General features: G+C 40.0%; 2 protein-coding genes across 2 annotated transcripts in view; both read left to right on the top strand.

The window, feature by feature from the left end:
• mindy3 (MINDY lysine 48 deubiquitinase 3) overlaps positions 1–21,087 on the top strand; it is a 57,079-nt gene extending 35,992 nt beyond the window's left edge. The window contains exons 12-16 of the mRNA XM_061954603.2: positions 4,610–4,682; positions 9,887–9,959; positions 13,625–13,712; positions 14,357–14,428; positions 20,075–21,087. Coding sequence (XP_061810587.1) covers positions 4,610–4,682; positions 9,887–9,959; positions 13,625–13,712; positions 14,357–14,428; positions 20,075–20,224 — 456 coding nt within the window. The 3' untranslated portion in view covers positions 20,225–21,087. The remainder of the gene's footprint in view (positions 1–4,609; positions 4,683–9,886; positions 9,960–13,624; positions 13,713–14,356; positions 14,429–20,074) is intronic.
• Positions 21,088–23,865: 2,778 nt separating this feature from the next.
• The window catches only part of itga8 (integrin, alpha 8), a 204,019-nt gene continuing 200,384 nt past the window's right edge, over positions 23,866–27,500 (top strand). The window contains exon 1 of the mRNA XM_061954587.2: positions 23,866–24,270. Within this exon, the coding sequence (XP_061810571.1) occupies positions 24,089–24,270 (182 nt within the window). The 5' untranslated portion in view covers positions 23,866–24,088. The remainder of the gene's footprint in view (positions 24,271–27,500) is intronic.

Raw genomic sequence — 27,500 nt, 5'->3', positions numbered from 1 at the left:
ATGTTAGCAAACTCGACTTCTGGCTCCGCCATGATCAGACACGCCTCCCTCCTCCTCCTCCTCCTCCCTCTCCTCCCTCCCCACACTCACACTCACACCCACACCCACACAGAGCGCATGTCTCTCTCTCTTCTACGGCTTGTGACACAAGAAGAATCAGAACGATGACACAGCAGCGCTCCGATAAAACACACTTTATACTACATAAAAAGTAACGTAGAATAACGCAGTAACGCATCATGTAGTAACGGTAACTGAGTTACTGAATATAAAAAATAACGCGTTAGATTACTAGTTACCGCTGAAACTAACGGTGTTACAGTAACGCGTTACTTTGTAACGCGTTAGTCCCAACACTGCTTGTAAAGAACATAATGTCATGGCTGTCTTGAGTTTCCAATCATTTCTACAACTCTTTATTTTTTGTGATATTGGAGCACATACTTGTTTGTCACAAAAAACATTCATGAAGTTTGGTTCTTTTATGAATTTATTATGAGTCTACTGAAAATGTGACCAAATCTGCTTGGGTCAAAAGCATACATACAGCAATGTTAATATTTGGTTACATGTCCCTTGGCAAGTTTCACTGCAATAAGGTGCTTTTGGTAGCCATCCACAAGCTTCTGGTTGAATTTTTGAGCACTCCTCTTGACAAAATTGGTGCAGTTGAGCTAAATGTGTAGGTTTTCTGACATGGACTTGTTTTTTCAGCATTGTCCACATGTTCTCAATGGGGTTTAAGTCAGGACTTTGGGAAGGCCATTCTAAAACCTTAAATCTAGCCTGTTTTAGCCATTCCGTTACCACTTTTGGCATGTGTTTGGGGTCATTGTCCTGTTGGAACACCCAACTGCGCCCAAGACCCATTCTTACGGGCTGAGGATTTTAGGGTTGTCCTGAAGAATTTGGAGGTAATCTTCTTTTTTCATTGTCCCATTTACTCTCTGTAAAGCACCAATTCCATTGGCAGAAAAACAGGCCCACAACATAATACTACCACCACCATGCTTGACGATTGTCATGGTGTTCCTGGGCCTCACCTTTTGTCCTCCAAACAGATTGTTTGGTATTGTAGCCAAACAGCTCAATTTTTGTTTCATCTGACCACAGAACTTTCCTCCAGAAGGTCTTATATTTGTCAATGTGATCAGCAGCAAACTTTAGACGAGCCTTAAGGTGTCGCTTCTGGAGCAAGGCCTTCCTTCTTGAATGGTAGCCTCTCAGTCCATGGTGATGCAAAACACGCATGACTGGACACTGACACCTGTGTTCCAGCAGCTTCCAATTCATTGCAGAACTGTTTTTTTGGTGGCTCTCAGTTGACTCTTAATCATTCTGACCAATTTTCTCTCAGCAGCAGGTGATAGCTTGTGTTTTCTTCCTGATTGTGGCAGTGACAAAACGGTGCCATGCACTTTATACTTAGAAACAATTGTCTGCACAGTTGCTCTGGGGACATTAAGCAGCTTTGAAATGGCTCCAAGTGACTTTCCTGACTTGTTCAAGTCAATGATTAGTTTTTTTCAGATCTGTGCTGAGTTCCTTTGACTTTCCCATTGTCGCATTGTAACCAAGTTTAATGACGGCATCACATGAGCCCTATTTAAATGGGCTCAGAGAAGTCAACAGGTGTCGTCAATCATAACCACCCACATGAAGTTAAGAGGCCATGCCATGAAGCTAATTTGATTTGATTGTAACTTTTCTATATCACCAAATTTGATAATATGTTGCTGTATGTATACTTTTGACCCAGCAGATTTGGTCACATTTTCAGTAGACCCATAATAAATTCATAAAAGAACCAAACTTCATAAATGTTTTTTGTGAAAACTAGTATGTGTTCCAATCACTCTGTCAGACGTTTGGACACACCTTCTCATTTCAATGCGTTTTCTTTATTTTCATGACTATTTACATTGTAGTTTGTCACTGAAGGCATCAAAACTATGACACCTATGAAGAAAAAAACATTTCAGGTGACTACCTCTTGAAGCTCATCAAGAGAATGCCAAGAGTGTGCAAAGCAGTAATCAGAGAAAAGGGTGGCTTTGAAGAAACTAGAATATAAAACATATTTTCAGTTATTTCACCTTTTTTTGTTAAGTGTATTCATTCATAGTTTTGATGCCTTCAGTGACAAACTACAATGTAAATAGTCATGAAAATAAAGAACGCATTGAATGAGAAGGTGTCCAAACTTTTGCCCAAGTTTGGACACTTCTTAATCTATCTACAATGTAAATAGTCATGAAAATAAAGAGAGTGCATTGAATGAGGAGGTGTGTCCAAACTGTTGGCCAAGTGTGGGAACACCTTCTCACTCAATGCGTTCTTTATTTTCTTATGTTTTTATTTTAAGATTAGAATAAAATCATGAATAAATGATTATATTTTTGTGTTAATGTTAGCGTTTAAGATGGCTAGCGGTTAGCGCTCTAGTTAGATGCTAGCAATTAACGCATCAGTTGCCAGCTATCATTAGCGGCGAAAGCTGCCAGCTAGCAATTAACACATCAGTTGTCAGGTAGCTTTTAGCTCACCAGTTGTCAGCTACCAATTAGCGCACACATTATCAATTGGTTCTTAGCGTGCTAGTCGTCAGCTAACGATTAGCACACCAGTTGTCAGCCGGCGATTAGTACACCAGTTGTCATTTCATTATTGGCGCACTAATTGCCATCTAATGATTAGCGCGTCAGTTGTCAGCTCGCGATTAGCGTACTATTTGTCAGCTAGCAATTCGTGTCCTAGTTGAGCGCCAGTTATTAGTGGCGCTATACTGTATTCATTTAATATCTTAGTATTGCACTATACAGCGCTATGCTGAATTAATTTAATATCTTAGTATTGCACAATAACAAGACCAGTTTCACTTAAAGCACAATTTTATAGAGTTGATATAAGTAGGGGTCCCCGCTTCATCTCTCTATCAGTCTGCCCTAAACAATGTTTATTACCGCCTTAACATTAATATGAATTTTGCAATGCATCAGCATAGTCTGTGTGACAAGCAACATTCTGTAAGGACTTTTCTCCAGACGGTGGGTCACCTTTTAATACTCAGTGTAACACAGGCACATTTAGGTAATGACAAATCTATCAGCAGATTTATATAGCCTGTAATGTTAACAAATCAGGACGCAGCTCTAGTATGTGTGACAGATCACCGTGTCCGCTGGTCTGTTTTCTTAGTATCTGATGCAAAGGCAGCTGGGAGTCATCTCTGCTCACCCTCCTATCCTTACACCCCTCACCCCTCCTCCGGAGCAAGCACGGAGTGTAGTAGTAATAAGTGTACAGTGTATGTATATGCATAAATATATATATATGACACACACACCGATGCATTTTTACTGACCAATGCAGCCCCCGAGTCAAAATAAGTGCCCATGTCTGGTTTAGACAGATGTGGGAAAATCAACTATTTTGAAAAGTGAAGTGGAGCATATTGTACATCAGTACCTTTTGTATTTCAGTTGATGACGCCTTGTCGGATGTTGATCTCTAGTAAAATACAATTAATTGCAGCTGAACCCCCTAAACCAGAGGTATTCAACATGGGTACTGCAGCGGGGTCATGACATTTTTGGTCTTTTAGATATATATAAATATATATTCCCCAGCGACGTTTTCCACTAATGTAAATGTATTTAAATATATATTAACATTAATATAACACACTGTAGGTTTGTTTTGATTATATATATAAAAAAATTGTGCAATATTACTTAAATTATTATATAAATTATTCGAAGAAGACATTTTTTTTAATTGGTAGGAATCCATTAGCATGGTATAGCTTGAAGGGGCAATATTTGCCTGCTCTTGCCTGCAAATGTGAAACTTTCATTGTCTACTGTTTTGTTTTTTGTAGATTCGTATCTGTTGTCACTTCTCAGGGTTATTTACATGCTGACATGCAGAATTCCTTTAAAGCTCCAGTGGTCTTCAGGCCAAAATTGACTGCTATTTGGAACTGTTCATCACCCCTCCTCCAATAATTTATTGTGTCTTCTTGTTTTTAGATCAAAAATGTGTTCACTTAGAGTCCAATATAAAAGCCTTAGAAAATCTGAGCTAAAGCAGGACTGCGGAGCTTTCCATTGTTGATATCCCGAAGAAAATATAATGAATAAATATCCAGAGATTATGGACCAGTGTTTACTTACCGCTAATCTCATCTCGGTGAAATTCACCAACAAACAGTGCGGGGTTTCTCATGAATCATGTTTATGTGTAGGACTTGATTACCTGATTGTGTGTTTGCAGTAAAAACAAGTCAGCAGTCTTTATCAGAAAATCAGTTAATAGCTCGACAGACCCCAGTGATTACGCCAACCCCTTGCACAGCCGAACTCTCGCACATGTTCAGCCGACATTAACAGTACACACACGCTAATGTTTCTACAGGTTGTTGGTTACGTCACACGACACTCAACATCCAATTTATTCACTTCCCACTATTCCTCTAACTGCTTACTTGGCTCAAACCAGATATACTTCAGGTCAAACATTCTTCTTGTCATATACAGCCTCTCACCTAATTTCTTTTTCTCCCTGTATTATTTCTATTCTCAGTATGTTGTCTGTCTTCCTGCTATAGGAGATGTCCCTGGTCGGTCCAGAGTGTCCATCAGAGCAAGCAAGGAGGGTCTTCCAGTCATTTGATCCTGAAGGTAATCAGTTGATGTAACATATTTTATCACAGTACATCATTTACCCGCACAGCTGTGGCGAAAGACACACATAGATACCCCCTTCTCTTCTTCTTTGCTTTCATTACAATATTTTCTTCTTCAACAACCAGAACGACTTTTCTGTCTCATCTCCACTGTTGTTGTTTAGGTTGGTGAGCTCAGCCCCTCTTACAGCTGAGTCAACCATTCTGCTCCTTCCTTCTTTTCCTCCTTTGTCACTTCCAGATTACTCAGGAAAAGGAAGAGCAGATTGATGCAATAATAAGATAATAACCTTAGAACTAAAGACATTGGGCTTGTTTTATTAAAGATTTGTGTGTACTAAAACACATGCAAACTTTATAGCACTCGCAAAGCTAATCTACTAAACGTGTGCAAAGCGGATTGCATCTATTAAATAAGGTGTGCAATCCGTTGTGTGTCTGTCTTTCATAGGCAAAAATAGATGACAATCACAAAATGCCCTCAATACTGGGAGGAGAAAATTCAGATATACTTATTTCCATGCATCCATTTTCTACCGTTTGTCCCTTTCGGGGTCGCGGGGGGTCGCTGGAGCCTATCTCAGCTGCATTCGGGCGGAAGGCGGGGTACACCCTGGACAAGTCGCCACCTCATCGCAGGGCCAACACAGATAGACAGACTACATTCACACTCACATTCACACACTAGGGCCAATTTTTTTTAGTGTTGCCAATCAACCTATCCCCAGGTGTGCATGTCTTTGGAGGTGGGAGGAAGCCGGAGTACCCGGAGGGAACCCACGCAGTCACGGGGAGAACATGCAAACTCCGCACAGAAAGATCCCGAGCCCGTGATTGAACTCAGGACCTGCGTATTGTGAGGCAGACGCACTAACCCCTCCCTCACCGTGCTGCCCTAGCTTGCGCAATTCGATTTATCAACACTCATCACCGTTTTGGGAGCACTATTTTGCGTTTTATTTAGCAAGTGTCAGAAGGACTTGCAAACTGATAGTTCCACACACGGCTGCAGGATCAGTGCTTGTGCTGCACTGATGGACAGACAAAATCCTACGTGTCTCAACCTTTTGGACGGTCAGAAATTAAAAAAAATTGAAATATTGTCTATTCAGCAATTTACTTTTATAAATGTATAGCTGCTGAATGACTTATAGGGCTGATTAAAAATAATTAAATTGATGCGTTTTGATGTCTGCTGGCGTTTTATTTAATACATATATTACAAATCAATCAATCAATCAATGTTTACTTATACAGCCCTAAATCACGAGTGTCTCAAAGGGCTGCACAAGCCACAACGACATCCTCAGGGATAGCAATGAGAAACCTTGGAGGGGACCGCAGATGTGATGCGCAGGTAATGCGATCTACAGCTTCGCACACAAAATTAAGTGTCAGTGTGCATATGTTTGTGTCGTCCAGATTGGGATTCAGAAAATCTGTTACAGATTATAGATGCGTGCTGCTGGTTCAACACATTGCACACACGTAAAGCATGATAACAGGAATGTGCCAAAAATGATCGTCTTCGTGGTAAACATTCAACGCAAAATCTTCATTTAAATGAAGCGGTCTGCATGACTTATCAACTGCAAAGGCAGTGTTAGTAGATCACACGCAACACACCCACTCACAGTACACACTCTATTATTTTTTGCACACGCTGTTGAGTGCGTGGTATTTGGATCTTAGTAAATCAGTCTGAACTCAAGGTCAGACAACTCTAGATGTTAAAGGTGCCATATGTAGTAATGTGGCCAGAAATGGTACTGCAATCACGGTCAAAATTATGTAGTCCCGTCCCACTCTCCATGACTGAGGTTGCCAGATACGCAGCTGAATCCGAATCCTACTCCAAGGAACTTCAAATGGCAATCGACGATTCCTACGCTGTAGGTTTCTCTTGTTTATGCTTCTTGCAAGATGGTTTACGAAGTAATTATGCCACATTTTACTAATGTTGATTATCCATGCAGCCATCCTTTTTCTACCGCTTGTCCTTTTCGGGGTCGCGGGGGGTGCTGGAGCCTATCTCAGCTGCATTCGGGCGGAAGGCGGGGTACACCCTGGACAAGTCGCCACCTCATCGCAGGGCCAACACAGATAGACAGACAACATTCACACACTAGGGCCAATTTAGTGTTGCCAATCAACCTATCCCCAGGTGCATGTTTTTTGAGGTGGGAGGAAGCCGGAGTACCCGGAGGGAACCCACGCAGTCACGGGGAGAACACACAAACTCCACACAGAAAGATCCCGAGCCTGGGATTGAACTCAGGACTACTCAGGACCTTCGTATTGTGAGGCACATGCACTAACCCTTTTACCACCGTGCCATGTACTGTTGGCATTACACTGCTAAAATGTCTAGTTTGACCGCACGGACCACCATCTAAATAATTACATATATTAAAATATTATATAATATATATTGCATTGGCCTAGTTTGATGGCAAGCCAAGGCCAACAGTAAAATTACCGCCACATTTTGTTCAGCATAACTCAATGTTGCATCCAACCTGATGCACTGCATTCTCTTCCATTTACGCACATCAAAAGAGCATCATACACAAATACAAATAGACGGAGTAGACATTGAAAGGGTAAAATAAACTAGATTTTTGGGTGTAATAATAGATGATGCAATTAACTGGAAACAGTCACCACCTCATCGCAGGGCCAACACAGATAGACAGACAACATTCACACTCACATACACACTAGGGCCAATTTTAGTGTTGCCAACCCACGCAGTGGGGAGAACATGCAAACTCCACACAGAAAGATCCCGAGCCCAGGATCGAACCCAGGACCTTCGTATTGTGAGGCACACGTACTAAGCCCTGTTCGACCGTGCTGCCCTGTGTATATATGTATGTACGTATATATACATAATGTATGTATTTTTGTAAATATATATATATATATATATATATATATATATATATATATATATATATATATATATATATATATATACGGTATATAACATCAAACAGTGCATTGCATTTCACACAAAATGCATATTTTCAGGGTTTGAACACATGCAGAATCGCAATTATGTATTCCTCCACTGCACGCACTTAACTAGTTCTCAAGCAAGTCTCAAGCAGGTGTACGTCAACTTACTACTAACTTAATTAACAAGTATTTTGAGATAAGAGCAGTCGCTTTGCTTTTTGTTATGCTTTAACTACTTGCAAGCATAATTTGAGTTATTAGAGTCCCCCACCGCTGGTAGTAACTGTCTACACCAAGAGATCAACCTAATCCTGCCTTCCAACCACCAGAACTAAGAATGTGAGTGCAGAGGACAACACTTACAAAATCAGAAAAACAAACCAACAAAAACATGTCCTCCAGTTTGGCAGACTCTGCGAAACAGATCTTCAGCAGCACCCTCAGTCTGCACCACTGCGCAGCAGAATTTGCACCAAAACTACATCCACAGGGCAGACATTATTTCATGAAAATATAAAGAAGCTGCCAAATGGTCTGACCGACATGTTTAAGTTCCTTCTTTTCTCTTGACTTTACAAACGAGACGAGCGAGCATTAGCCCTGCTGACTGGGTCTTGCGCAGACATGTACGTCTGTTGCTGTCAACTCTGACCTCTCCGATCCAATACTTAAAGAGGTCCGAGTGCAACATAAACATAGTTCCTATTGTGACACGATGAAGAAGTACCCCCAAAAAGACAAAGCTTTAGTTCAGTCCCCAAGGTAAATGTTTTACAATATTATTAATTCATTCATAAATAACCTTTGTTGTTTGTACTACATTATATTGTATTGATTTTCAAACGATTTATTTATCCACAAAATGTTAGTTGTTTTTTTTAGTCATGTTACATGTTAAATGTTAGTGTTTTTTGGGGGGGCAAACACAGATCTAAGTGATTTTAATTAACTTCAATGGGTGGGGCTGATTTGAGATACAAGTGTTTTGAGTTACAAGCATAGATAGAACTAGCTGACCTTGTAAGTTGAGGTACCACTGTATTTACGACCCAAACCGCTTAGGAACTAAGCAAAAGTAAGTATTTGTATGGTTGTATAACACAAAACATCATATACCGAGAACTTTTGTGTGCGACAAATTTCAAGTCAATCATCCATTCATCCATTTTCTACCGCTTATCCCCTTCGGGGTCGCGGGGGTCGCTGGAGCCTATCTCAGCTACAATCGGGCGGAAGGCGGGGTACACCCTGGACAAGTCGCCACCTCATCACAGGGCCAACACAGACAGACAACATTCACACACTAGGGCCAATTTAGTGTTGCCAAAGATCCCGAGCCCGGGATTGAACCCAGGACTACTCAGGACCTTCGTATTGTGAGGCAGACGCACTAACCCCTCTTCCACCGTGCTGCCCCAAGTCAATCAGACTTTTCAAAATGCCACCATGTGGTGTATTTGTCAGGAAAACAATAGCACAGGCAGTACAACAAAGGTGCATGTTTTGACAAATGTTCACCCCTTTTTTTGTGCAGAGGTTCAGGAGTAGAATTTTTTTTTTACACAAATTCAAGGTTTGCTTACACCTCAGGTGTGAGTACAAACTTGTCATCAAACCGTGCTGCACACATGCAATATCTGGATGTTGTCGGCATATATTACGTACTATACATGAAGCACATGTTCTCTTGGCCTATGCACTACACACACGCTTTAGCCATGCTTCAGCTCACTTAAGTGTGGCATTAACGGGCCGTAAATCTGACCGCGTCACACACCTAGTCGGCACAGCTGTTGAGAAGGGAAAAACAATCACACACAGAGAGACCCTGCAATAGCTCCCAGTAGACATAAGGATGTAGCCACACATAATAAATTACTCTTTGCATGCACCTACTCTTTCAGTGTGATTGAGTTGTTTGAGGGTAGTAGTCCAAACACACATGGGCATGCATCTAAACAAGAGCCCACACAGCCTCACATGTTTGAGTGAGACACAGTCAAAAGCACATGTTAGCATTTTAAGTGACTACTCTCAGGTAAAGCAATCATCATGTTCATGGAATGCAGTGCAGAAGGAAAGTGCAAGGTGTGTGCATGTTTATGTGTGATATTTTGACTTGCACATGAGGTAATTCTCATATGGGATGTATCTGTGCCACATGTGTGAAGGTCTCTTCTCCTTGCTAAATATTTTTCGTTGTGTGCACCCATCTGTCTTTCTGTGTCACTCTCCCAGATAACGGCTTCATCCCAGACTCTCTGCTGGCGGAAGTGATGAAAGCCCTTGACCTTGTCTCAGAACCAGAATAGTAAGTACTTGCATATTTTGAGCTTTGTGTTTTTTTGCTGCTCGTGTACACCTGTAGGTCCCCTGAAGTCACGGCCAGGCCAGTTTGGCCGCCCAGCTCATGTTTCACTACCCGTTAGAGCCAGCTTATTGTGAAAGTGCCTGGGTAAAAAACAGAAAGTCTGACAATCAGAGGGAGGACGTTAACGACAGGAAGAAATGCAGAGAAAGGGAGGAAACACTTAAAAGCGTTCCTTCAAACAGAAGCACGTTTTCCAGTGAAGAGCCGTAAGCTCAGCACTGGGACTATAGTCCTGGCCTTGAAACTGGACCACTGATGTGCTCTGCAGAGCCCCAGATGGCTAACACATCACAAAATAACAGAGCACACCCCAGGGGCTTTGTGGGGGACTCCTGACTCTTTCCATGCCACACAACACGAGTTAACAGCCTCAAATCCACCATGCTTAATATTCTTCAGTCTGCTGGTGCTGTTCTAAAACTACACTTTTAGTACTTTTATCACATGTAGGCTTGCCTGATATGGCTGTAGTATTTTTGTTCTTCCTGTTACAGTCAGCTGCTAGCCACTTGTGATCAAACGGTTGATATTTTCAGCCATAAAAGAATTACACATGCAATGCTGGCACAGCTGCTTTTGAGTGGCTCACTTATGTCCAGCCTCACTTCTCACAAATGTTAGTACAACTCTGACATTTCAGCACCCAAATGTCCTCTATTATATCTTCTCAAGATAAAATAATACAGTATACAAATACAACTTGGATAAACTTTAGAGTAGTCAGTGTAGAGCTTGTTTAACAGTATATAGATTTACTATTCACTCTAAATAAGTCAGCACACCTCACAGTGAACATGTCCAAATGGTGTTGTTGGTGTAAATATTAGGTGGGAGCACTATGATTATTTAACATAAAGATAAGCATGTTGGTTTGTGATATTTGTATTATTAGCATTAGTCCACAGCTAGTTACGATAATAATAATAATGGTTTTGCTTTTCTAGACACTCAAAATACATTCACAGAGAACTGAGAACCCATCATTCATTCACTTCGCATTCACACGTCAATGGTGGTAAGCTACATTTGTACCCACAGCTACCCTGGGGTAGACTGAAGGAAGTATGGCTGCCAATTTCCAATTTGAACAAAATGGCCTAAATATATAGTTACAGCAGTAAATCTAAAGAGACCACTTCATTTGTTTGCCTCAGCGCAAAGAAAAATGTAACACTCCTAAAACCAGCGTAAGAGCGCGTTCACACTTGTCATGTTTACCTGTTTTTGCACGGTTCATTTGGTCAAGTGTGAACGCAGTCTAAGTCCAAACAGCGGGACCAAGACCCCCTGAGAGATGAGTCTTAGTCCAGCTATCAGCGGACTTTAAAGTCTTAAGTCAATCATTCAATCAATCAATCAATCAAAGTTTATTTATATAGCCCTAAATCATAAGTGTCTCAAATGGCTGCACAAGCCACAACGACATCCTCGGCTCAGATCCCCACATCAGGACAAGAAAAAACTCAACCCAATGGGATACAATGAGAAACTTTGGAGGGGACCGCAGATGTAGGGACCCCCACCCCCCCGGGCAACCGGTGCAATGGACGTCGAGTGGATCTAGTTAATAGTGTGAGAGTCCAGTTCATAGGGGGCCAGCAGGGGATCATCTTGAGTGGAGACAAGTCAGCAGCGCAGACGTTCCTAACTGAAGCACAATTGAGTGGTCCACCCCGGGTCTCGACTTTAAACAGATAGTGACTCATCTGTGGTCACCTAATAACCTCTCCACGCAGGAGAGGGGGCAGAGCAGAAAAGAGACGGCAGATCAACTGGTCTAAAAGGGGGGTCTATTTAAAGGCTAGCGTATACAAATGAGTTTTAAGATGAGACTTAAATGCTTCTACTGAGGTAGCATCTCTAACTGTTACCGGTAGGGCATTCCAGAGTACTGGAGCCCAAATAGAAAACTTTCTATAGCCCGCAGACTTTTTTGGGCTCTGGGAATCACTAATAAGCCGGAGTTCTTTGAACGCAGATTTCTTGCCGGAACATATGGTACAATACAATCAACAAGATAGGATGGAGCTAGACCGTTAAGTATTTTATACGTAAGTAATAAAACCTTAAAGTTGTATCTTAAGTGCACAGGAATCCAGTGCAGGTGAGCCAGTATAGGCGTAATATGATCAAACTTTCTTGTTCTTGTCAAAAGTGAGGCAAGTGAGAATGTCGAACACACAAACGGACCAAAACACCGCATATGTGGTCACCAAATGCAATTGTAAGAGATGAGTGAAAACTAGGGGTGGGGGAATAGATCGGTTCTTAGATGCATCGCGATTTGGACATAGACATAGCGTTAGAGCAGAGAGTAACCAGCTTGCACCAAAGAGGAAATTAGCAAGTAGAAAAATAAGTCAGGAGAGAGAATATTATCCACACAGTGCCACAACACTGATATTAATGGGTAGATATGACACACCTCTTTGAGCTGTGTGCTTACAATGACTGGGGAGCGGGGGAAAAGTGTGTAACGCTGTCCTTTCCATGGTTTTAGATGAAAAAAGATTATAAAACAAGAATGCCTTTTCGACACGCAGGCATGTCTCTTATCAGGCTGCTACAGTGCTCAAGTATTTACTGCATTATTGTATAAATGAAAAAATACATTACGTCAGCAGCCAAAGGAGGAGCCATACTTTATGCATCAATAATCGATTTATACTCAAATCGTAGCAAATAATTGTAATCAAATCAAGCCTTAAGACTACCACGCCCAGTGATAACCATCAAAAACTACAAGTTGAATGTTAGCACAGAAGGATAAATACAGTTGGTAAACATCTATTTTCAACAAAAGGGGTTGTGTTACTCATTTGAGTTTGGTGAAGTCAATGTAAATGTGAATCTTGCAGCATATCTCTGCAAAACATTTTGCCTCCTTAATACATCCCAGCTGATAAAATGTCAGGTGGTAAAAAAAAAATCTTCCACAGAAAGGAAAGTGTTACAATTATATGAAACCCGGAAGACGGCCAATGTACAGTACCCGTCACATACACAATACATAATCTCTTTTACATCTGTATGTCTTATTACACATCTGCTGCTTAAAGGTTCTCTTGTCTCTATTATTGTTAGAAAACTGCTAATATCATCAAGGCCCTTTCAAACAAGCCAAGCGACTGTTGTGATGAAATCAGCGTGACTTCCCCTGACTGCTGCCAGGACAACGTCACAGTAGTAACTCTGCATCAAAATCAACTAACGCGTACTTGTAAATCATAAAGGGACGCCAGTTCCAGAAGAAATATCAGCTGATTGCATTACGGCATCCAACCCAAGCAGGGATTGGACAAGAGAAAAAACTGTTGAGAATTGCATGCATCATACAGTAATCTGTCCGGTTTGCTTTTAAACGCTCACGTCATGGACACACACATGCTTGCATGTACTTTGTCTCCTTGCTCCCTGCTGCCTTAAAAGGGCAATTGAACAAGCAGCTTTTTTTCATTTGCCCAGTAATAATAATAATAACGCTGATCTAACACACAGGAATGTCTGGAAAGGGATATATTTAGTTGGACCACAGTCTTTGTGAAAACACGCTGGCGCTGATGTGATGTTTCCCTGTAACAATCTATTTTTTTTTCTTCCACTAGTGTCCGTCTGGTCAGGCGCAAACTGGATCCAGAGAGCTTGGGCATAATCCTTCTGGGTCCCTTCCTCTTGGAGTTTTTTCCTGGCCAGGTATGGCGAGGTGGATGTGCTAAAAACTAAAAAAAGTGTTCACATAGAGGTCACATGAGCACCGATTTCTAAAACGAAGCACTGTTGTTGCTAATCAAAGGTTTATATGCCAAAAGCATTCCTGCGGTGTCTCATGTGAAATCTATGCGTGTTCGCAATCATATGACGCTGCTTTCTACTGGACTTGGATAGAGCGGTTAAACCTTTTTTTTTTCTGATGAGGCAGAGGAACTGTGTTAAAGTGATCAGGGCTTTAGAGACCTGCCAGAGGAACAGATCAGAAATTATATCGCCATTAGCCAAGTGGACACACACGCAGACACACGTGGGATTGGGGTAAGGGGTTAGGGTTTCATAAAGGCATATTAACACGAGAAGCTGGACGTGCTCGTAGACAATACACCCTATCAGCGTATTTGCACCTTCAATCCAAAGTCAGCACAGGTGTCGTTGTTTTCCTCATTTTTGGTGGTAATATATTTGCACTGAGAATACAACACACATACATACTTGTAGGTTTGCTGCCGGGATTTAATTTGTTTGGCTTTCTAGTCAAAAATGTTCCACTTCTGCATCTGCGATTATGTTCTGGACAGAGAGTCTCCCCAGCATGTTTTTCACTCTGTTCCCGGCTTGTGTTCCAGGATTCAGGAATCCCGGACTCATTCCCTGTCTACCACTACAACGGACTTAAACAGTCCAACCACAACGAGAGGGTAAGATAATGAATGTTTCATGTCTTCAATCCCTGTCTTCATCCATACACACACTTGGAGACACCCTGTCTTTCCAGAATAAACAGTAGCTTTTGCACCCTAATGGCCTGTCCATCCAGCCAAAAACACTATAGCTTTGCCTCCCATTTCTCTGAAGCGAGGTGAGTGTGATAAATGCTCACCGACAGGCATATTAGAATGGCTTAGTGTGACGGATGGCTGTCATTGAGTGTATATATTGTGTGTGTGTGTGTGTGTGTGTGTGTGTGTGTGTGTGTGTGTGTGTGTGTGTGTGTGTGTGTGTGTGTGTGTGTGTGTGTGTGTGTGTGTCTGTGTGTCTGTGTGTCTGTGTGTGTCTGTGGCCGATCCTGGCACTCAGGAATATCACTTTCTGCAGCTGTCAGTGAAACCATTTTGTTACCATCTTATACCTTAACTTCTAGTGGGGTACCAGATACATGTGTAGCTGCAAGGTATTTTTAACGTCAGAGAACCAATTTGATTTCCATAGACCTAAATGAGTATAACAGCTCTTGAAAGTATTTGAAAGTATTATAGCCGCCCCTGCAGCTGGTACATACTGAATGTGGGTCTGCATGTGTGGGTGTGTTTTTGAAAGGAGTCAGCCGTGAAATAACATCCAGTCTGCATTTCACCCCAGACCACTTTAGTGCCCGTAAAGATATTGACAACGCCAATGCCTGTCGTTGGGGTCAGAAAGCAAATTAAATCATGGCTTTTTGTTCCCACTAGGATGTAGGACTGGGCTATATGGCTAAAACTAAGTGTTTTTATATCGGTCGATATCAATAATTATTGATATTTTTATGACCTATGGAAAATAAGGACCAGGAGAAGATATATTAAATGTAAACATTTTCAGCTATCAAGGCAGAAAGGAAATTAATTGTCAACACAACCAAGGAAAACATGCAAACAGTCAATGTAAACCAAATTCTAAAATCACATGGAACACTTAACAATAACCTCTTAAAATGAAGGTGCAAAAATAAGGAGTAGGTAATAAATAATACAGTATAGGGAACATTGAAATTAAAAAAACTATTTTCTACAGGTTTAGTGCCAGGAAGTTATGGCTGTGCTCTAACCAGTCTTGGTGGGGATGAGCGCCTTGCATAATTTGTAGACCACATTGGTCTGACTACGGTCCGTGTGAAAAATTTCAAAAAACTGCCATACTGTCGAGGGACTTTTGCTGTTTTATCAGTAATTTATTTGCTCTCTTCCCAGCCCTAGTATAATGCACTGGATCTATAGTACGATACCATACTGTACACAAGTTGTTTTTTGTCACATAATGTGTCTATTCAACATCTCAACATGGGACAGAAAATGGAGTCTTCTTCAATTTTGACTTTTCAAAAAAAAAAAAGTTTTTATTTAACTCTTCAATTGTAATTCCCATAATAAAAATGTTTTTAACTGTAGAAGTAATGTTTCCAATTAACGCTTAAACATCCTTGACTGTCATGAGAGGTATAAAAAGAAGTTAATTCATTCATTCATTTTCTACCGCTTGTCCCGTTTGGGGTCGCGGGGGTACTGGAGCCTATCGCAGCTGCATTTGGGCAGAAGGCGGGGTACACCCTGGACAAGTTGCCATCTCATCGCAGGGCCAACGCAGATAGACAGACAACATTCACACTTACAAGAAGTTAACTAATTTTAATATTAAATTGTAACAGCATTATAACACTCATTGTTGAGGTAAATGACAAAGACGTAATGCTTAGTTGAGTCATGTTGCACGTGTGCCTCACTCAGCTCACATTTAAAATTGCCATACAACAGTAAAACGTTCAATAACAGTAAATCACTGCCTTCACTTTGATGACCAAAATAGAACTCGGGGAGCGCAAACCTCTGCCAGGCTCTATGTCCTAATAGTAAAGCATCCTTTAAAAAATGTAATCCTGAATCCAGGCGGTGATACGGATCGCCCAAAAAGTCTGCCCATTACGGTACTTTTGTAGCTACGATACTAACTAACAAACAGACAAACACACCCTAGCTAATACATAACCTGCTGGTGGAATGTTAATGATAAACGATTAATGAAATTGCCATATCCGTGTGTTTGTTTCCTTATTGTTTTGCTTCCAAACAGGCTGCTCAAGGGTTCACTCGCGACATGGGTTTAGCATATGTGCACATTTGTTTTATAGCGAAATTAAATAAACTGAGTGAACCCTCTTGTCAGTCATCCACTGTCTTTGTTCAGCTTGATAACGTTAATAACGTAGTAGAAATCAAATATAATTGCTTGTTCTTTATCCCATTTCTGACATTTCCTGAATATTTCATAAAAATTTGCCCATAACTATTTGAGCGACATTATGTTGCCAACTATTAACAAACACAACAAATACTTAACCTCCTGGTGGATGTAAAGTGACAAGTTCACAAGTAATATATATGTACCTTGTGGTTTTGAAGTTTAAACTCATAAATCGGATTGACTAGAAATTTCCCATAAAACTCAATGTGACTACAAAACTACACTGTAACTTTTGGGAATTGTGTACACACCTTTCGGGGACTGACAAGTTTGTCAAATTTTAGTCAGATTAAATGAAAAACATGACCAAGCAAAGCGTCTTTTAAGGGGCAAGGGGCAGTCATTGACCATTTCTCTAAAATAAAAAAGTAAAACCTTGAGGATATGATATGGGCCATTTCACCAATTCTGGGCCGTTTGCTTGTTGTAACTCTCTCAAAAAAAGTTGTTCAACTTTAAAGCTAATAATACACATTTTGAATTACTCAAAATGTCTATTGGCCCATCTGAAACAACTTTGTTTAATTTTTGTTCAAGGTTCTGAAATCGAAGATGACTCATTTGAACCTCAATGGCAATAACTGAAGCTATTGAAGAAATTACTAATGCACTGGAGCATAAAATATATGCAGTTGGTATTTTTATTGATCTAAAGAAAGCCTTTGATACCATTAATCATTCAATTCTACTAGATAAAATGGAAATATATGGAATTAGGGGGCTGGCTGGTGACTGGTTAAAAAGTTATTTAACAGGGAGGGTACAGTTTGTAAAAATGGGTCAATTTTTATCTGATACTCTTGGCATTGCTTGTGGTGTCCCCTAAGGGTCAGTGTTGGGGCCAAAACTGTTTAATGTGTATATTAATCATATGTTTAATGCACTCAAAGTACTGAAATTTATACAATTTGCAGACGACACAAATATATTCTACAGTGGTGATGACTATAATGAGCTCATAAATACAGTAAACACAGAACTAAACATAGTAAAAAAAATGGATGGACACAAATAAATTATTTTTGAATATAAATAAACTAAGATAGTGATGTTTGGAAATCGCAACATAACGTCTGAACACAAATAAGTATTGATGGTCCTCAAATTGAAATCGTAAATGAGAATACATTTTTGGGAGTAATAATTGATAGTAAACTATCATGGAAACCTCATGTCAGACCATTAAATCAAAAATCTCCAAAAGCCTCTCAATTATAAACAAAGCAAAACTATACCTCAATGAAAATGCACTCCGTACTCTATACTGCACCTTGGTACTCCCATACCTTACATACTGTGTGGAAGTATGGGGGAATACTTACCACAACACAATTCATCCTCTGATCATATTACAGAAAAGAGCAGTGCGGATCATTCACAACATTGGTTATTTAGAACATACTCATAATCTGTTTATGCAATCAAAGTTGCTCAAATTTGATGACCTTGTTAAATATAGTACATTAATTATCTTATATAAAGCATTTTACAAATTATTGCCGCCTAATCTACAATGTTTTTTTATAAGACGAGTGCAGGCTCATAACTTGAGCGGCTTTGGGTATTTCTTATTGCCAAGAGCTCAAACCACTTGTAAACATTTTTTGTGTGTCTGTATGCGGAGTAAAACTATGGAACAAACTGGACTTACAACACAAGCAATGGCAAACTATTAATCGATTTAAACTATTATACAAACATGGGGTCTGGTTTAAATATAGAGATGAGGATCTTTAATTTGACCTGCTGTTGTACTCTGTCTCAAAGTGTTAACATGTGCTCAATGTTTCCTTACTATTATTGCTATGTTGTCTATTACCATTATTGCTATGTTGTCTATTACCATTATTGCTATGTTGTCTATTACCATTGTTGGCATTTTGTCTATTACCATTGTTGGTATATTCATTATTCCTACATTGTTGATACAAATTACTGTTATAGTGTAATAATTATTGTTACCTGTGGTAATTATTGTTACCTGTGGTAATGTCACTATCCTTGAACAAAGTAACAGTGAACTCATGTGAATAATCACTGAATGGAGAACTGGGGGTGGGATTAAATCATTTAATATTCTTCCCACTCCCTTTCAGGCAAAACTGGACAATCATGCATTACATACTATACATTACCTTTTGCACTATATTAATTTATATTATTATGTGTTGTCAACTTTGTACTTTTTTATGTCATTGCCTGAAATAAATTTTAAAAAAAAAGAAAAGAAAAAAATGAAGACTGGACTGAAAGTAACAAGAGTACGTTTTTAGCATATAATTTGCAAGTACATGAAATATAGCCACATGGTATTTGTGCTAATATATATTTATATAAAAAATGTACAGTATGGTGAATTTATGAAACTGAGACAATACAAAAAGAATGACATTGTAAATAAATAATACGAACACAAACACTCGTAACTGTGTTAGCATATTAGCTACTGCTAACTACGCTAGCTTCATTACATTACGATTACACATACAAATATGCATGAAAACACTTCTACAGACATCACACATGGGACAGTTTAGTAAATACGAATTGTTTTAGTTGAAGTGTAAAACTTACAAATGCTGCTTGGAGTGAGGAATGAAGAATCCTTTCAAGCAGAAACGCTAAGGACTCTTTTACTTTCGGTTCAAGGTATTAAAACAGGAAGTACTTTTTCTACCCGCAACACCTACAGTGAGCGAACTCGTCCAAAAGATGGCGCCTTAGCACAAACAATAACACAATATTTCAGTGTCACTGTTTGTGTTTAAAGAAAACTATTGAACATAAACATTATGGCCGTCGAGAAGAAAAAATCCATTAATCGGTCGCACCGTTTTATAAGCCACAGATTTCAAAGTGTGAGGGAAAAAGTAGCGGCTTTTAGTCTGGAATTTAAGGTATTTTAAATTAATCTATTTAATTGTATTTGTTATCAAGTCAATGTGCAGGACACTTAACCTAATTACAAACAAATATTTTACAGTTTTGTAATGCATTAATATACTTTATGTCCTTGTAATACAAATGGGACCAATTTGGTTGAATAGCCCTTATATATCTTGATGTCTGCTAGAATGTCTTCCACTATCATGAGCTTATGTAACGAAATTTCGTTCTTATCTGTGCTGTAAAGTTCAAATTTGAATGACAATAAAAAGGAAGTCTAAGTCTAGTCTAGTCTAAAAGCATTTTAAGCACAGCCTAGAGGGGGTGTCACAAAAACTCCAACTTTGCTTGTATCTACCGTACTATCTTTTGTATTGTAGTGCGGATGCCTGGTGCGATACATAGTGGTCGTGTTTGACCAATGCTTGTCTGGTTCTTAGTGACGTACTGCTGTGTTTTAGGTGGAGTATGTGGAGGGGACTGCTTTGGTGCTAGGGTTTGAAGACCCGATGGTTCGAACGGACGACACTCCGGTCAAGCGCTGCCTCCAGACCAAGTGGCCCTACATCGAGCTGCTGTGGACCACCGAACGCTCGCCGTCCCTCAATTAGTCTTGTTTGAGCGTCTTTTGGACCACTACTGCCTCCATCACACACACACACACACACACACACACACACACACACACACACACACGCACACACACACACACACACACACACACACACACACACACACACACACACACAACAAGCTCCACCATAGGGAGCTTACAGAGACCGGGACCACAACCACACACATGAACACAACACTGATGAATGAGAACTTTACAAATGCACACAAGAGACTGAGAAACAAAACTGTATATGCCTGAATTTCACCTTTAAATGATGCTATTGTCTGTTCAGCACGTCTTGCAATTTCTCACATCGTACATTTATGATAGTGTTGATATTTTACAAACACATGCAGTGTGTCACACAATCGTACGCTGGAGCTGGCATTACAACTATGACTGTTTGAAGGACGGGGAGCAGAGCGACCAAAAGCCTTCCACATGAGAACGCACTCACCCACTCACTGCTAAAAGTTTACAATGTTAGGACCAACACAGGCTCAGAATGTGGAGGTTAGTGTGCAGACTGATTTCGGTACCTCATGCAGCTCATTCAGAAGTTGGCCGGGCGATCATGTATTTATTAACGCTCAGATTGTGGAATAAACATGTTTTTTTGACATCTACCCCCTATTGTTTGAATGTGGTGTCCTTCTGGGGGCTGGCATCAGGAAACTTTCAGGTCCATGTGCAGCTCTTCAACACTAACAAGTTTGCTTTCTGCAGAGATAATACATCACTACATCTCCAAGATGGTCAGTTAAATCTGATGATAATGCTACGAGATGACATGTTCTCACTTTAATGGAATATTTGTCTTTGTAAGTCGGGGGAAGTGAACTTTTTACTCTGATGGCAGCTTGCAAATGTGATATTCTTCACCTTTTGTTTATTAAACATGCCAAAACCAATCAAATGTATATCATATGCTAAGCAGTTATGACTGTTGCAGTATTTTTTCCTTTTTAATGTGGGTTGTGTTTACTTTTAGAAACAGCTGTGGGCCAAATAAACGCTCTGCAAGCCACAAATGGCCCCTTTGCTGGCCTTTGGATACCCCTGCTCCTAGTCTTAACCGGCTTATAGAAGGTACCCAAACTCACATTGTTTTATATAACTTATTTTTTAATTATTATTTCATAATTATGCACAATGCAAGACAATAGAAAATAAGTAGAATAATTGTATCAGTCTCTTAGACCACGTTTACACTGCAAGCCAACGTGGCCCAAACGGGAAGTTTTGTTTTTTAAAATAAATTCATGTGTTGTGGCAGTTGCGGCTTTCACCAATGCGGGGGTTTGAGGAAACACTCCATTGCTTTTTCAAATGTTTTAATGGTGAACTGCCAACATGACAATCCTAAACAGGAAATGCTTAAACTTGAATGGCTTTGTAACAACACTGATTGAAATTAAGTTTATTGTGTTCTTGATGGTGTTTTTGAAACTGCACCATTTGTTTCGCCAGAATTTTCAACTAAGTTAAAAGTGTTTTGACAAGATTATTTGTTATATGTACACTTTCAGAATGTGCTTGTTCTATTTTCGGCCAAAGTAAGACAAAACAATATGAAGTTGTCTTTATTGTACACATACAGGCGTGGTCAAAAGTTTACATACATTTGTAAAGAACATAATCTCATGGTTGTCCTGAGTTTGCAATCATTTCTACAACTCTTATTTTTTTGTGATAGAGTGGAGCACATACAGTACTTGTTTGTCACAAAAAGCATTCATGAAGTTTGATTCTTTTATGAATTTATTATGGGTCTACTGAATATGTGACCACATCTGCTGAGTCAAAAGTGTACATACAGCAACATACATTATCAATTTTGGTGATGTAGAAAAGTTACAATCAAATTAGCTTTATGGCATGGCCTCTTCACTTCATGTGAGTTATTATGATTGACGACACCTGTTGACTTCCCTGAGCCCATTTAAATATAACTCATGTGATGCTGTCATTAAACTCGGTTACAAACGCGACAATTGGAAAGTCAAAGGAACTCAGCACAGATCTGAAAAACGAATCATTGACTTGAACAAGTCAGGAAAGTCACTTGGAGCCATTTCAAAGCAGCTTTAAGGTCCCAAGAGCAACTGTGCAGACAATTGTTCGTAAGTATAAAGTGCATGGCACAGTTTTGTCACTGCAACGATCAGGAAGAAAACGCAAGCTATCCCCTGCTGCTGAGAGAAAATTGGTCATGATGATCAAAAGTCAACCGAGAACCACCAAAAAGCAGGTCTGCAATGAATTGGAAGCTGCTGGAACACAGGTGTCAGTGTCCACAGTCATGCGTGCTTTGCTTCGCCATGGACTGAGGCTACCATGCAAGAAGGAAGCCCTTGCTCCAGAAGCGACACCTTAAGGCTCGTCTTAAGTTTGCTGCTGATCACATGGACAAAGATAAGTCCTTCTGGAGGAAAGTTCTGTGGTCAGATGAAATACAAATTGAGCTGTTTGGCCACAATACCCAGCAGTATGTTTGGAAGAGAAAAGGTGAGGCCTTTAATCCCAGGATCACCAAGTCTACCGTCAAGCATAGTGGTGGTAGTATTATGCTCTGGGCCTGTTTTTCTTCCAATAGAACTGGTGCTTTACAGAGAGTAAATGGGACAATGAAAAAGGAGGATTACCTCCAAATTCTTCAGGACAACCTGAAATCATCAGCCCACAGGTTGGGTCTTGGGCGCAGTTGGGTGTTCCAACAGGACAATGACCCCAAATGCATGCCAAAAGTGGTAATGGAATGGCTAAATCAGGTTAGAATTAAGGTTTTAGAATGGCCTTCCCAAAGTCCTGACTTGTGGACAATGCTGAAGAAACAAGTCCATGTCAGAAAACCAACAAATGTTGCTGAACTGTACCAATTTTAAGAAGAGTGGTCAAAAATTCAACCAGAAGCTTGTGGATGGCTACCAAAAGTGACTTATTGCAGTAAAACTTGCCAAAGGACATGTAACCAAATATTAACATTGCTGTATGTATACTTTTGACCCAGCAGATTTGCTCACATTTTCAGTAGACCCATAATAAATTCATAAAAGAACCAAACTTCATGAATGTTTTTTGTGACCAACAAGTATGTGCTCCAATCACTCTATCACAAAAAATAAAGATTTGTAGAAATTATTGGAAACTCAAGACAGCCATGACATTATGTTCTTTACAAGTACTTTTGACCAGGACTGTATGTATTTTCAGGCCTGAGCTTTACCTCAGTGCCAATGCTCTTCAGCATTTACTTTATGGATGATAACTAAATTCGTGCAAATTCTTTAAAATTGAGTTAAATACAATTGTCATTCAAATGTTGAAAATATTTTAGAAGATGTTTACGTTTGATTGAAGCTGAAAGGGAGATATGAGCAAAAATTAGCACACAAAAAAAAATTGTAAAATGTATTAATTTAAAACAAAAATACTTTTTCGTCCTGGCTATACTTAACAGTTTAAATCGTGTCCGCACCAGAAAGTTAAATGTGTTTATTGTGCATTTCCTCTTTGATTATTTGTGTTGTGGTAAATTAAAATTAATTCCATGCGGAAAATGCGTCATTAAAGGAGGGATGGCGCACAGTTTCGCGCTCAGATGTGGTTTGTGCCATTCCTTGTGTGTGCGTGTGGGCGTGCGTGTGGGGGTAAAGTAGTGCGCAGAAGGCGGGGGTTGGACTCGTCTCGGCGTGGGTCTGAGCATCAGACCTTCTGCGGGCTTCGAGGGTGTCACAGGGAGGTGAAGAAGACCCGCAGGAGGAGGAGCGCGGTCATCCAGACGCCACTTAAAGCTTGCTCACCTGCACGACGGAAGGTCTCCCCAACTTTGGTCCCAGGATTGTAAACTTTGTGCAGGATGCAGCGTGGACGTGACGTGTTCGTCCTGCGGGTGTTCTCGCTGCTTTGCTGCTGCAGGGCGCCAAGTGGAGTGTGGACCTTCAACCTTTACGCGGAGCATCCCACGGTGTACCGAGGACCCGGCGGGAGCTATTTCGGCTACTCCGTGGACTTCTACCAGGCCACGGCCGACAGCAAAACGTGAGTGACCACCGACCCTTGGACACAACATTAGGTACACTTGCATGCACGACCAACTTCATGGTCCAGTGGAAAAACTGCGCCAAAAAAAAAAGATGGATCTCTTTTGATTCATTCAGAAACATGCAAGTGCACTGACACACTTCTATTAAGTTAGATGGAAATATACCAATAATCATTTACTATACGTAATATTAACCCTAATATATAGACCCCGAAGGGAAGCGGTAGGAAATGGATGGATGGATATAATAATCAATCACTTAACTCTGAAACAGTTAACTGGATGTACTGGACAAACTCCATTTTTTTTAACTCATGTGCAAATTGAAAAAGATATCAAGTATCAATTCTCACACAATTGGTATATCGTCATAGTGATGGTATCGTGATAAGTTTAATTTACTATAATACCCCAACTTACCAGCTCTTAACTCAAAATACTTGTATCTCAAATCAATGTTTCCCATTGATATCAATTTAATTGGGACTTGCCCCCCCCCCCCCCCCCCCCCAAAAAAAAAAAGAGTACACTTTTAACATGTACCATGCATTTCAACAAGAAAAGCACATTTTTACCTAAAACAATTCAATAGAATGTACAAAACCTAAAACCAGTGAAAGTTGGCAGTTGTGTAATTCGGAAATAAAAACAGAATACAATGATTTTCAAATCCTTTTCAACTTATATTCAATTGAATATACTGCAAAGACAAGATACTTAACGTTCGGACTCGTAAACTTTGTTATTTTTTGCGAATAATCATTAACCTATAATTTAATGACAGCAGCACATTGCAAAAAAGTTGGCACAGGGCCATTGTTACCACTGTGTCCTTTTAACAACACTCAGTAAACATTTTGAAGCTTTTCAGGTGGGATTTTTTCCCATTCTTGCTTGATGTATAACTTAAATTGTTCAACAGTCGGGGGTCTCCGTTGTGGTATTTTACACTTCATATTGCACCACACATTTTCAATGGGAGACAGGTCTGGACTACAGGCAGGCCAGTCTAGTACCTGCACTCTTTTACTATGAAGCCACGCTGTTGCCTGTTCACCTGTGGGATGTTCCAAATAAGTGTTTGATGAGCATTCCTCAACTTTATAAGTCTTTTTTGCCACTTGTGCCAGCTTTTTTGAAATATGTTGCAGGCATCAAATTCCAAATGAGCTAATATTTGCAAAAAAATAACAAAGTTTTGTAGTTCGAACGTTAAGTATCTTGTCATTGCAGTCCATTCAAATGAATGTAGTTTGAAAAGGATTTGCAAATTTATTCTGTTTTTATTTGCGATTTACACAATGTGCCAACTTCCCTGGTTTTGGGTTTGTACTACAAACAACTACAGTAGGTTTATGAAGTAATGCGATGATGTACAGTATTTTATTTGAAGAGCGGACTTCTATGGTATCTCCTTCCAACTGCTTCTCAGTCAAACACACCATCAGTTGCTTCTCCATATTTTCATGGTTAATGTCCACCGTTTAGATATTATTTTAACAGTATGGTGCAGGTTAGCAGTGAAATGCTCTAATTGCTTCGCCAAGTTGGTTACAGGCTGGGTCATGTTTTTGATGATGTCTTTCTTTAATTCGATGAATATCATCCACTTCTTGTCAGCAATGTCCTTCACACTCACTTCCTTCCTTCCCATTATTGGAAAACAAAGGTTTGTCCATCTCTCGCTATAAACTAATGCTAGTGAATAGGACAAGATGTGTTGGGCAACTCTCACTGGGTTCACTGTTAATTGTTCACTACACCAACTAATGGCAGGCTTGCTTGAAACATTTTTTTTTTTTACTTGCAACTTAAAGCATAACAATTAGCTCTTATCTCAAAACACCCTTAAGTTGAGATGCCACTATAGTGTAGAGCAGGTTTGGGCAATTATTTTGACTCGGGGGGGCCAAATTTAGAGAAAAAAGTGTGTCTGTGGGCCTATATATCTGCTTTTTAGGAACACTAACACAAAACCTCACACCATTGTCTGATTGAATGCTAAAAACGTTATCACAGACCGCCTTAAAAAACGGAATGGAATTTAAGTTTTTTTTTTACTAAATGAGACACCCAGAATGTACATGAAAATAAAGAATGAGGGATTTACAATATTAACTATGAATGATATAGCACTGAATATTGACAACATATGAACGTCACACCCCCTCTCGATCGACATATTTTACAATCAAGCAGAACGCAACAAAAATGCAACAAACGCAGCGAAATATGAATGCGAAGGGTAACAAAAAACCCCACCTACAATCTGATACATCTGATATGTCACTAAGCTGTAGGACTTTGCTGTAAAAATCTGCTTCCGCGTCTGTCCCTGACACCTGCATTTCAGGCTGGCCGCTCTGGAAACACTGTGGAAACGCTCACCACCCACACTGCTTGGTACCTCGTCTGAGCTGCTGTGACTTAGATGACCATAGTAACTAATTAGATGCCCATAGTAACTATTTAGATTACCATAGTAACTAGTATATCATGCAAAAGTGCAGATTCCAACCATTGAAATACTTGGTATAGTTCAAGATTTACGGTAATTTGAAAACATCACTGCACATCATAATGGCAGCGACAGTTCCGACCTTGAAGGTCTTAAAAAAATGATTTGGGAATGTCTGGCGGGCCAGATTGAAAAGCTTAACATGTGGCCCCCGGGCCTTAATTTGCCCAGGTCTGATGTAGAGTGCAGACTGTGGTAAATGAAATGTGTTATCATACTTAAATTAGTATAATATACTAAATATGTCCAGTTATGCTTTATTAGATTGCAATGTGACACAATTATATTGTCTCATGTTATCACTAGTGCGTTTAATACACAAGGAAGTGGAACTTCCTAAGTGGAAAGCCCCCAAAAAGTTGTCCGATTTGGAGTTCATCCAGGGTTTTGGATCAAATATGCTTAAAGTACAAACCAATCATGTCAGCGAAACCTGCAAGATGTCAGTTCAGTGAAAGAGCAGTCAGAACCTGTCTGTAGCAGCCACAAAATTGTACCCCGCAGAGAAAAGTAGTGTTATAAACCTTGTCTGTAGCAGCCACCTGTATGATGCAGCCACTTAGTTTGCATAACAGCTGCTAATATAATTTGCTGCAATGATGCATGATATTGATAGATGGAGTCTCAGCTATTATTTAATTGTTTACTCTTTTTATGTTAGGATAAACTCACTACAATCACAACATGCACGTTATGTTGCCCCGGGCC

The sequence above is a fragment of the Nerophis lumbriciformis genome, linkage group LG04 (assembly GCF_033978685.3).
Source record: "Nerophis lumbriciformis linkage group LG04, RoL_Nlum_v2.1, whole genome shotgun sequence".
NCBI lineage: Eukaryota > Metazoa > Chordata > Actinopteri > Syngnathiformes > Syngnathidae > Nerophis > Nerophis lumbriciformis.
This window is presented reverse-complemented; position numbering and strand designations above follow the sequence as displayed.